Source organism: Glandiceps talaboti, chromosome 20 (genome assembly GCF_964340395.1).
Source record: "Glandiceps talaboti chromosome 20, keGlaTala1.1, whole genome shotgun sequence".
NCBI classification, from domain to species: Eukaryota; Metazoa; Hemichordata; class Enteropneusta; family Spengelidae; genus Glandiceps; species Glandiceps talaboti.
In genome coordinates this window covers 8,228,552-8,241,605 of record NC_135568.1, presented here as the reverse complement: position 1 = coordinate 8,241,605, position 13,054 = coordinate 8,228,552, and the positions used below count along the sequence as shown (strand labels likewise).

At 35.5% G+C, this 13,054-nt stretch overlaps 1 protein-coding gene across 1 annotated transcript in view; it reads right to left on the bottom strand.

Moving 5' to 3' along the window:
• LOC144451041 (uncharacterized) overlaps positions 1–13,054 on the bottom strand; it is a 29,853-nt gene that overhangs the window by 8,972 nt on the left and 7,827 nt on the right. Inside the window, exons 2-11 of the mRNA XM_078141799.1 lie at positions 10,167–12,865; positions 9,617–9,660; positions 7,971–8,094; positions 5,946–6,013; positions 4,961–5,220; positions 4,114–4,312; positions 3,651–3,728; positions 2,854–2,937; positions 1,770–1,915; positions 341–455 (exon numbers count right to left, since the gene is read on the bottom strand). Of these exons, the coding sequence (XP_077997925.1) occupies positions 341–455; positions 1,770–1,915; positions 2,854–2,937; positions 3,651–3,728; positions 4,114–4,312; positions 4,961–5,220; positions 5,946–6,013; positions 7,971–8,094; positions 9,617–9,660; positions 10,167–12,825 (3,777 nt within the window). The 5' untranslated portion in view covers positions 12,826–12,865. The remainder of the gene's footprint in view (positions 1–340; positions 456–1,769; positions 1,916–2,853; positions 2,938–3,650; positions 3,729–4,113; positions 4,313–4,960; positions 5,221–5,945; positions 6,014–7,970; positions 8,095–9,616; positions 9,661–10,166; positions 12,866–13,054) is intronic.

The window sequence follows — 13,054 nt, the reverse complement described above, 5'->3', positions numbered from 1 at the left end:
TTTGACCACTAGGAGTGCTGTTCAGAAGCTGTTCATAGACTGGAACGTATGGACACAGTAATTGAATACTGTAACCTTACTGTAACCTTAACCATTAAAAAGTCTACATGTCACAATGATCGTATTCAAAGCAGACAGTCAAAACAGTTTTATTTTCATCAAGTAACTTCTAGGAACTTAAAGTTGTGCAAATGCAACCATGACACACATTTCCCCTAATCTGAGACTTTTCAATAAAACATCTTTACATCAAGTGATTCGATACACTTCACTGTTCGCGTTTAAAATCTCAGCTAGAAGAAAGTTCAGAACAATGACAAACAGAACTAATTGTACATACTGCATTAATATGTTCTAAAATTTCTTCAACTTTGCGCTGTGCTTTCTTGGCTGCTTCAACATCTTCATTATGTTCTGGTGTGGTCTTATGAAGTCGACTTAGAAGTAGAGGATACCTGTCAATCAAACAAAAAGTCATGTGATTGTAACAGACCAATCAAAAGAAGAGGATAACTGTCAATCAAACAAAAAGTCATGTGATTGTAACAGACCAATCAAAAGAAGGGGATACCAGTCAATAAAACTATCATGTTAGTACGTACATGTACATTAGACCAATCACACAAGTAGATTTCGATAACATGTTTTAGCCAAATGAAATATATGAGGGATAAAATACAATTGAAAAGAGCCTTTATGTACTACAGATTTATATTTGGTTGGGGTTGGTCAGTTAGGTTATTATAATAAGCAGTGATTTTGACAATATGGCTGCCATTCAGTTGCATTTGAGCTAACAAAAGTATTTAAAGTGATGTACATGGCCATTATAATATGTCACCTTTGTGCTATGTTTGAATGATAGTACTGGTATATATGTCATCTTTGTGCCAAGTTTGAATCACAGTGTATCACCTTTGTACTAGATTTGATTAACAGTATTTCACCATTATGTCAAGTTTATTTGGTAGTATGTCACATTTGTGCTAGGTTTGAATGATAGTGTATAACACCCTTGTGCTAGGTTTGAATGATAGTATATAACACCCTTCTGTTAGATTCTGCCAGGTTTGAATGAAATCTAGAAATCTGTGTAGAAAACATTTTGTAACTGAGAGCAACCACCAACTTCATCATCTATAAGTTGTGTATCATGTGATCTACCAACAATTCCAAGTCAGACACATTAGATAAAGAAGCTTTTAAGGCTAAATGTTGTGAGTACCAAAACTACAATTTGCCACATCCAGCCATCAGTACTTTTAAAATTCATAGATTACATTTAGCAATATTTTCTGTACAAGCTGTTTGCTGTACTAAACATTGTTAATTATTATAGTATTAAGACATACAGTCAAAGTTAAACCTGTGACCAGTATTATATAAATTGTGTGTTACTTGAATGAAATATTTTTTTGACACAATTGTGTTCTTTTGTGTGAAATAATGACCTGAGTGAGTGATTGCAAAAAAGTGGAATGAACATATATAGCCCTTCTAGTAACTGGGACAATTTATAAACAAATTTGGGTATATTTACAATTTTTATTTCCACAATTATAAATGAATAACAATAAAACTCACAACATTTGAAGATTATGAGATTAAAAAAATCTCCTAAGGAACTGATCTGTCATTTCCATTACCCCATCTCTTCATAAAATTAAGCCTTCAAGGTAGAACTGTTATTTTGTTGGGAAATGTTGAATCAAATAATATGTACCACTGTGTATTTTGAAAACTCCTGCTTTTGGTTTCATGAAACTTACTTTGTTATCCTTTGCACTGGCGTCATTAAGAATGATTTGAGATGTAATTTACGGAGTTGGACATTGTCTTTCTGTGAAACTTGTAAGAAAACACGTAACAGTTCCTTCTCACTTTCTAAATTGGATAACAACACGGATGCTGCAGCCTGTAAAAATGATGTGGAAAAAAATTCACATAAATTGTCATACACAAAACCTTTTTGCAAATCAAGAATGTTTGTGTCTTCCTCAAGATACATCATTCTCAAAAATACCCTGGTTCTGTGGGGCCTGACACTGACACTCCCAATATTTTTCTTCTTTCAGCCATGGAAAATACAAATGATCTGAGGCCTTATCACTATAATGAGTTAATTGATAGACAAGTCAGGGTAGAAAACCTGGGTCTGGGTAACAACACTATCTCATCCTTGGGGTCTCATAGTAGAGCCCAAAATAGTGGAAGTCTGGGTAACCAAGACTATCTCATCCTTGGGGTCTCATACTAGAGCCCAAAATGGTGGAAGTCTGGGTAACCAAGACTATCTCATCCTTGGGGTCTCATACTAGAGCCCAAAATGGTGGAAGTCTGGGTAACCAAGACTATCTCATCCTTGGGGTCTCATACTAGAGCCCAAAATGGTGGAAGTCTGGGTAACCAAGACTATCTCATCCTTGGGGTCTCATACTAGAACCAAAAATGGTGGAAGTCTGGGTAACCAAGACTATCTCATCCTTGGGGTCTCATACTAGAGCTTCCAGCAGTGAGAGTGTTGGTAATAACCAAGACTCTTGTCAAGTTGGTCTCACAGTAGAGCCCCAAGTGGTGGAAGTCTGGGTAACCATGATTATCTCATCCTCGGAGTCTCATAGTAGAGCCCCAAGTGGTGGAAGTCTGGGTAACCAAGACTATCTTATCCTGGGGGTCTTGTAGTCAAGAGCCCCTTGTGGTGAAAGTCTGGGTAGCTGAGACTATCTCATCCTGGGGTCTCATAGTAGAGCCCAAGCAGTGTGAGTCTGGGTAACACAGACTAGTAAATATTATAATCATATCATAAAGATTACTGAAACATGTAAAGATTGTGTTACCATGGAAAAATCTTACCTGATTTATACAGTACTCTTCAAAGGGTAAAAATAATTCAATATTGTCAAGAAGTATACTTCCAAAGTTGACAGTAACATAGTCCTATTAAATCAAAAGAGACACAAAGATAATAAAGAAAATTGAATTTATATTAAAAATGTGAGCTGCATTGAGTTTAATGTATTACTATTTGAAGACATAGTCTTTCAGTATTGGTGATGGCATAAACTGATACTTGGTCAATCAAAACACCCTATTCAAATTCTTAGCCAATTGCAAAACCCCTGACATTTACCTATAGGCACCCCATTCATTTGCTTAGCCAATCACAATGCCCCATTCATTAGCTAATAGCCAATCAGAATGCTCCATTTATTTACTTGGCCAATCACAACATCCCAAAGCCAGAAGTTCATATGCTTTACAGTTTAAAATAATTCAAATTCAGCTAAAAGATCACACAACTGTGGCAATAAAAGAGATCAAGAGAATTTGGCAAGTATTGTAGCCCAAGAGAACACCACAGCTACTGTGGCCCAAGAGAACACCACAGCTATTGTAGCCCAAAAGAACACCAAAGCTACTGTGGCCCAAGAGAACACCACAGCTATTGTAGCCCAAAAGAACACCACGGCTACCGTTGTCCAAGAGAACGCCACAGCTACTGTGGTTCAAGAGAACACCACAGCTACTGTGGGTCAAGAGAACACCACAGCTACTGTGGCCCAAGAGAACACTGCAGCTACTGTGGCCCAAAAGAACACCACAGCTACTGTGGCCCAAGCGAACCATGCAGTTATACAAATTCTACTGACCTCATCACCATCCTCAGCCGCTTCATCTAATGCATCTTGTAAAACATCTGCTAGTTTATCATTACTCCTGATAAGTTCCTACAAACAAAATATAACAAGCACTTTATATTTCAAGACAGTATAATGTGAAAGAATTAATAAAACAGATTTTCTACATGCAACTGTCCTTAGAAGAAGACACAATTTGGTTAGCACTAAGATTGTCACTGATTGGATAACTGTCCCTGAAGGTTGCCATTGATTGGTTTACTGTCCCTGAAGGTTGTCACTGATTGGTTAACTGTCCCTGAAGGTTGTCACTGATTGGATAACTGCCCCTCACAGATCTCAGAAGATTTCATTTGATTGAGTATCAGGTCATTGATTGGTTATAACTGTCCTTAACAGATGTACAGAGATAATATATTTTGATTGGTTAACTGAAGGTTATTCTAATTAGAATAAAATCAATTGATTGGCTTACCTCTAAATTTAAGAAGACATAATCTAATTGTTCATCAGACAGTAAAGCTGCTGTTTTGATTGGTTTATAAAACTCCTGAGATATTAATCTCAAATCATCTCCGTAACTGATTTCTGTCTGTACAATCTCCATGATAGTCTCTTTCCTTTCTATTCGTCTCTTCTCACACTTTCTGCATACAGTGAATCCAGCCATGCTTCTGAAAAATAAACACAGTTATTTTTAATATTAATCAACCATTAGCATGCACAACTAACCAGGGCAATAATTTTCTGTATTACACCCCAGCACACTTTGCCCAAATATGGCAAGTGGAACAATTATCAATATCTGTTTGCTTTGGCTTTGTTAATTGCTTCACTTTCCTTTTTTTTTGCAAATGAAGAGATATTTCACTGCCAATTTATGTAATTATATGATACAAATGATGTTTCTGTGCCACTCCATGGAGTATATGATATTTACGGCCCAGATATGGGTTTTGCGGACCTCAGTCGTACGGCTTACAGGCCCTTCCACTGTGCAACCCTGGTCCTGTCTAAACCCATATCCCAGCCATAAAGATTATCACCATACATTTACCATTATCATACTGTCACAATTCCAATACATCTGTGTCTTGGGTGGAAACATTAAATAAACACACCCGGAAAACCCACCTTTTTAAAGTTCATTATGGAGTGTAAGTTTTTAATTTTTCTTAGATAGCTTGACTATCCTAGAGCTAGGATTTTTCTCTAACTCTATCAGATAACTGCTTCTCATATCCAAATTTTAATCTTAGTCTGGAGTTGTCTTTTAAGATGTACTGTTGTTGCTATCAGATTTGAATGATTGTGAAACTTACTGTTTTCCATCCATGTCCATAGCTAAACTACAATCTTCACACTGTACAGTATTATCACGTTGATCTCTGTCAGTCTTCTTGTATAAATTATCACCAGTCTCTGAACCAACTCCGCTGTCTGTTCTCTCAATGTCTTTCTTGTTTTCTTTCATTGTGTCTGGTGGAGTAATAGTTACGATACCACTATCTACACTACTCACACTGACAGTGCTTGGTATGTGACCTCGATCTTTGTGTTTACTGCTAGATGTAGATTTTACCTATGGAAAAATATTAGGAAAGACAACATTTATCCATATTTCATGTGTATTTCACCTATGGAAAAATATTGGGAATGATAACATTTATCCATAGCTCTTGTACATTTCATCTATGGAAAAATATTAGGAATGACTACATTTATCCATAGCTCTTGTACATTTCACCTATGGAAAAATATTGGGAATGACAACATTTATCCATATTTTACCTACAGAATAAAATTAGAAATCACTACATATATTTATCTATTTCTTGTACATTTAATATGAAGAAAAAGTAGAGATTTTTTTTAAAAATCACATTTTAAATCATTATCTCTTTAAAAAATAATTGGTTTCAGTTCCCGACCCCCCACCGAGTTATTCACTGCCAACCCTAAACTTTTTTTTATGTATTCGAGAAAAAAAAAATAAAATCGCAAAAATTGTGAAATCTCATGAGAAATAGTGGATGAGGAAACTGACATTAACTTAAAAAGACAATATAAAACTGTTCTTCCAATCTGTAATGGCTGTATATCTGATAGGAAGAAATAAACAACACAGAGACCATTTGGAAAACAATGGAAAACCTTAACTAAACACTTGCGCAAAAAAAACAAATATATAATAAAATACAATAAAAAATCTACCAACCCCACCTATTCTAAACTTGAGCGTAATCGGAACAACACAATTTTTTAAATTATGCCTAAGACTTCTAATTTCACATATAATTCACTTACTTTTTCTTGTATCACTGTTTCAATATCCTGTTTCATTTTTTCTTTCTCAAACTTTGTCAACTTTTTCTCTGAAAAAAAATTAAGGTACAAAGTGAAAAAAATGAGTATTTTTTATGTACAACTTAGTTAACATTTAACAGAGGAAAAGCTTAAAAATTCATTGAAAAATTATGAACAGACAGATGACTGTAATCAAAGGTCTATCCTGTAATATATAAAGAAAACTACAAAATATCATGACATCATTTTTATTAAGGTATTACTAGCTGTAACTTGAACAATTTCTGAAACTGTTTTAAAAGAAATAAATGACTTAATTCATAACATTGTACATCATGAACAGTGCTGAATTGCCTGTGGGTAACAGATCTGTTTAGCTGTATGTGTACTATATGGTACAATATTTCCAATCAAATTGATTTTTGAGTCCACACCCAAAAACAGCGCCCTCAACTTCTCACAATTTCAACCTGTTACTATACTACTTCTAGATAAAATCAACCTCTAATTCACATATGCAATGTCTAATTATTGGTATTTTAACAATTTTCAGTAAATATATTGTTGGTTATCTGATCAAAAAATATAAATTTCAGTTGCAGCTAGTGCAGCTTTAACATCTGTGGTAAATAAATTTATAAATATGCTAAATAAATAAATAAATAAATAAATAAATAAATAAATAAATAAAAATGGCTTGAATTTCTTAGTTTTACATCTCAGCAGGCATTGTAAGGAATCACGCTATTCAAACTATAAATTCCACTCTGTAACAAACAGAATCACATGGTCCAAATTTTTATTTTATCACTTTTCGTTTCTTCCACCCTTTTACAATCTGAATGGCTCATAATGAATACAAGGGTTAATTATGTCATGTTTTTGAACTCTCACACTGTCACAAACAGAATCACATGACTCGTAATAAATGCAATCATCTTTGTCATTTTTTTGAACTTCTACTCTGTGACAAACATAAACAGCTACAAATTGGTGGTATTGATCGTCCCTTTGTTGTATGATTCATTATATCTGCCAGTAAAGTAAGCTAATTGATTTCGTCATGCTGTTATTGATTGTACAAGTTTATAATTGCCAGTACTTTGATAAAAACAAGGTACACTGTATTGATTGACCTTGAAAGTAAATACACTAGTCTGGAACCATGTCAATTTCAAAACACTCCAGTCTTGCCATTAGTATAGTCTGGCATCAAATTTTCAAATTTCTTTTGATGTCTAGCTCAATGGGGTCCAGAGATGAACTTCCAAATTCAACAGAACCTATTACCCACATAGACTCATTAACAATATCTTTGTTATCAATCACAATCACAGAATTCTGCTCAAAAATAAGTTATAAGTGTCTATTGTGAGCAGTCACATTATCTCCAAATATAATACATTTGTGTATCATGACACCACTTATGCAATATTGGGGGTTTACTTATTCACATGAGCAACTTTTGGTTCATGATTTCTCATTGATCTAGAGGAGGTTAGTCATGATTTGATGCTTCAGATAGCATGTAGACTAAGGCTAGGTAGCCTGGACCAGTGTCAATTTCAAGACACAGCAGATTTTTCCATTATGTAGCCTTGAAATGGCTCAATTTAAAGACACTTCAGATCTTCCTACTGCCCCGAGATTTCATTCGCTATCTAACTTTGACTTTCTGGCTTAATTGACAATGACATTCTCCAGACTATTCTGTTGAGCCATGTTGATCAAGACAACGTAGCTAGTATTACTATGGAACTGTGTCAGTCTAAGTTTAATTGGCAGATTAATAACGGAATGCCCATTCAACTAAAACAGAATTACCATTTTATATGGCTCTAATGATACAAACATAAAAGTACACATTTGTGGCTTACAGCCAATTTCAAAAATCTTAAAGTTGATTATCTATATATCGATCACAGACCCACTAGTACTTCTTATTGTCATTGGTGGAATGTGTTCAACTGTCAATAGGAAGTGTGAAGGTAGTTTATCTCTACACTCTGTAAAACATTATATTACCTTTGGATCTTGACCATTCAGCCATAACATGGCCCACATTTTTTCTTCTTGTTGTTGGCGTCTCAACTTCATCATTGATATCGAGATTTTCTGGTTCACTGTCAGAAGATGAGCTGAAGTTCTTCTACAACAAAATACACGATATTGTAGATATTATTAAAATAAAAGTCACCATTTTACAATTTCAATAATTTCAGTTTCTCTACTTAACGATGGCTTCATTAACATATTCAAACAAGACAAGTCATTTGATGGACGAATGGTTGGAGTGGCTCACTTTGAATCCGTAGGTTTGAACTTGCCAATATGCCACTTATTTCTGAACCCTTGGGGAAGATTTGAACCATGATTGTGCCTCAGTCAACCCAGCTGAATAATTGGGGATCTGGTAGGATAGAGGTTGCAATGTGAATGCTTTAATCCTATGTGCTTATAGAGGCTGCAATGGGTTGTAAGCTCCCCAGGGAGTTGAGGAAGTATAAAGGACCATTGTGCCACTATAGATCTGTGCCTAGGTAATAAGTATAAAGCTGATCTTTGTGCACGCTATACTGGTATACAAACTAAACATCATTATATTGGATCTAACCAAACCTTGGATTCAAATAACCATGCCCTGCACCATACAAAAAATGTTGTGTTTCATTAGTTAAGTTTACGTAAATAACATGTATGTTTATTTAAAGTGGCCATATGGATGAGAATTTTGTATTTATTTTGGATTTTTATTTGATAAAACAGCTTCACTATGTTTTTCTACTTGAAAAAATAATGTGAAAGAACATTGACCAAGTCCATGTTCATAACTCAATACATTGTAAAAAAATGCAAATAGTGTAAAACGTTTCTTATTATACGTACAATAACAAACATTTTACACATTGTTTAATGTTTTGCAGTTTATCGAGTTGCGAACATGAACTTGGTTTATGTTATTTCACATTATTTTTTCTAGTAGAAAAACATAGTGAAGCTGTTTTACCAAATAAAAATCCAAAATAAATACCAAATTCTCATCCATATGGCCACTTCAAGTATTACTTTATCAAGCTCCACACATCTACATGTATAGCGTGGGGACATGTATTCTGTCATATCATCATAATATAATTGTGGATGGCTCACAATAGAAAAGGGGTTCGGAAAACAGCAGTAATAGAAATGACAATACAAGCAAGTAGTAGAATACACTGGGAACTCTGTTCTTTATATGCACGTGCGTTCCAACTTGTAACTGAAACTTACATCACACAAGAATGCATGCGCACTCCAACTTGTAACTGAAACTTACATCACACAAGAATGCACGCGCACTGCAACTTGTAACTGAAACTTACATCACACAAGAATGCATGTGCACTCCAACTTGTAACTGAAACTTACATCACACAAGAATGCACGCGCACTCCATCTTGTAACTGAAACTTACATCACACAAGAAATTTTGATTTGATCGTCTGCCTTATCGTCAGGCTGCATGCTGATTGGTTGATTATGTATGACGTATGACTATATAATGAGTTCATCAGAAAGGGCAACAATGTTAACAACGACGTATAACACAAAATATGAATCAATAAATGTAATTCACGACAATAACAAACAAATTATATGTATATGAAATGTCCTAAAATATCTGACTTTACCTGTTTCATGTTATCCAGTTCAGTTTTCCAATCTGTATCTTCACCTAGACAAGAAGAGACAAGTAAAGAACATTCAGATCATGAAATACATTATACCATGCACACACCATAAATATGGAATTTATACCCTGGTTATTCTACGTGTATTGTCATGACAACACACATGAATGTCACAACAACATTAGTCTACATCACTGGTTCTGTTGATCTAATCACAGCTGTGTGACCAGCATATATCTAATACATGAGACAATATAATCAAACATAGCAAAGCAAACCGTAACAATATTTAAAACCGAAAAATATAAAAAACCAAAACGTAGTCACAGATTAACCATCTATTAAAAAGTGAGTCACCTTGAATAAGAAAATATTATTAACCAAATATATTGCTAATCATACAATAATATCAAATATCATTAATATACATTAACATATTGTAATTATTAATCGTTTGTAATTATTTTCCTATTTTCTGATGATCATTACCTTAGATAAAATTCAAAGGAACCTACACATGAGTCAATTTTGTTTACAATATGCAAATTACCTTTTGAATCATCAATGGTGTTCTTCTGTCTGACAGCAAGCCTTCTTCTGATTGGTTGGACTACCAGTAGGTCATCATCATCTGACCAATCAAAGTCATCCTTTGTATCTCTTCTGTTAGTCATCTCAGTGTCAAGGTCAAAGGCTTCATCTTTGTCAAGATCAAGATCATCATTTTCATGATAATCCCTATTTGTAATATCACTTTGATCCACAAGATTTTCCTTATCCTTTTCATTTTCCAGTAGTTTTGCATGTGATCCTAAAATATTTTCTTTCATTTGTTTAAGTTTATCTTGATTTTGTGAAATGTCTTGGTCAATAGATGAATTGTCTCTGGCCTGTTTGTTGTCAGTGTTTGACCTGTCACTGGATCCTATATCTGTTGTCTCTAAATCATCATCCCCCTGTGAAACACCAATGGTACCTACACTTGGTACATTATCACGCCCCTGTGAGACACCAGGGGTCGCTACATCGCTGTTCCCCTGAGGAACACCTGTGGACATTATATCAATGTTCCCATGTGTTACATTAGTGGCCCTTACATCATTTTTATCCTTTGGTAGATGAGTGACACTGCTATCAGTATTCCCCTGTGGTGTTCTATGAGTCCCTGTGTTATCACCGGCAGTCACTGCATCAGATTTTATACCTGCTGTTATTGAACCAATCGTACTACCATCCAGTGGTGTATCATTGGTCGATGTATCAGTGTTCTGTCCAACTATCTCATCACCGTGTCTTGTCAATTGCACACTATCATTGCTTTCAGTACCTGACATTCTTTCAATTCTGATTTCCGCATTCACACTCGGTACTTCAGTTCTGTTTATCTGTTCATTCTGTTGTATTTTCTGTTTCAATACCTGTGTTCGTTTTATGTCCTTCTCTTTCTGTTTGTCATCTGATTTACCTGTACCAATCCTTGGTGTATGTACAGGAGAATTATTACTACTTGTTGGTTCTTCAGGTTTACAACCATGTACACTTTCTGAGTTGATCTCCGCCGGCCACGTTTGATAGCTATCAAAAGCTGGTCTATCACAATGTCTGAAAATTCTCAAAGAGCTGCTCCTTTGTCTGTTGAACGGATCATCTCGATCATACTGAGGAAGCTGTCCTGACATTCGCATCTTTTTAAACTCACCAAATGTCGGAATATAAAATCTATCTCTCTTGTAATGTAAATCTGTTGTTGTCGTCAAATCCTGAGATTGGACTGTTGCTAATGAATGCCTAATGACTTCAACAACTGGTGACCTTCGACCCCTGGCAAGACTTGGACTAGTACACCGCTGCAGTCTTGGGAAATCCATCTCAATGTCTTTGTCTTTGGATCGCCCTCTTTTCTCTCTATATGATTCCAATGCTAGTTTCAGTGCTGGAGGAAATGTTCTATTATGTCTTTCAGACAAGCTTGAATTCGCTGATTTTGGTCGACTTGTTTTCCAATGGTTTGTTTCATGGAAAGCCGCTGAATTAGCACCATCAGGTTGTTTCCATAAATGATGATCAGACTTACCTGAACCAGCATGTCTCACCTCTCCATGGTAACCTGCAGAATAGGCTCTACTTCCTTGTTTCCCTTCTCCATGGTAACTAGTGGAATCAACATCATCAACAAGCATTTTATTGCCATGGTGACAACTTAAAGTTCTTTCATCATTTTGTTTCCTATCTCTTCTAGTAGACAGACTGTCAATATTATTAAATTCATCACCTTTACATGAGTTAGTGGTTTCTCTTGTAACAGGCTTGTTAGCCTTTGGAGTATTTGTGCAGACATCTGATGAGTTAATAGCTGTGCCCTTTTCTGAAACAGTGGTGGCAGCGGTGGGATGTTTATCTTTAGTACCAATATAAGTACGATTGTGTGTGGTATCAGTTGAGGATGTGTCATTATTTTCCTGTGTTCCATCACTGCTTGCATTATCCAGACTTCGTCTAGTTGTATCCAGCAAATGAGAGAAGTCGTCAGTGGTTGTTCTATCATCCTGTCTTCTGGAATCGTTTTCATGCTTGGCAGTATGGGTAGTACTTGTGGAGATCTGTGAACGTGGTGAACCCCTGCTGGAATCATGGGCAGTATGGGTAGTACTTGCAGAGGTCTGAGCATGTGGTGTGGCCCTGGCTCTGCTAATTCGTTCATATCGTTGTCTACCCGTTTCAGCGGGTTTATTGTTATTACTGTACACTGCACCTTTCCATTTTCTTGGTCCTATCTGTGAATACACAGTCTCAACAGAATTCCTTCGATTCATTGTTTTAGTATTATTATTTGGTATATCCTCTTCTTTACCTACATTCCAATGGTTATCAATATTTTCCAACCAGTCACTTATAGTTCTGTTACTTTGTACTTTGACTGGCTTCAAATCCAACCTGTACGGAGTTTGTACTCTCTGACTCTGGGTGCCAGATTCAGCTTCTAAACCTAAATACGTGGCAGTCGGCGTTTCTTTTTTCGATGTATCTAAGAAATCATCCTCGTCAAAATGAAATTCCAGACTGTCTGATCGTTTACATTTTCCACTCCAATTTTCTAAATCTGTAAATTCTTCGTTTAAGTCTGACTCGGCTGTACATGTACTTAGTTCATCATAATCAATAAATGTTTTGAAATCCAAGGTGTGTACGTCTGTTGAGTGTAAATCCATACTTTACAATGTTTATACTCCTTGGGAGCCCACAGAACACCTACAACAAAACAGAAACCACAAACATTTAATGTCAAATATAGGTGTACTCATATCGTCCTTGAAACCACATGCAAATCAAGTTGTATGTTTGAACAGAAAATACAGGATTTATTTACTGTACTTTTACATCACAACATGCATCTACATCATTAGTTCTGTGATGTTCACAATATGAGTCAAAATGTTA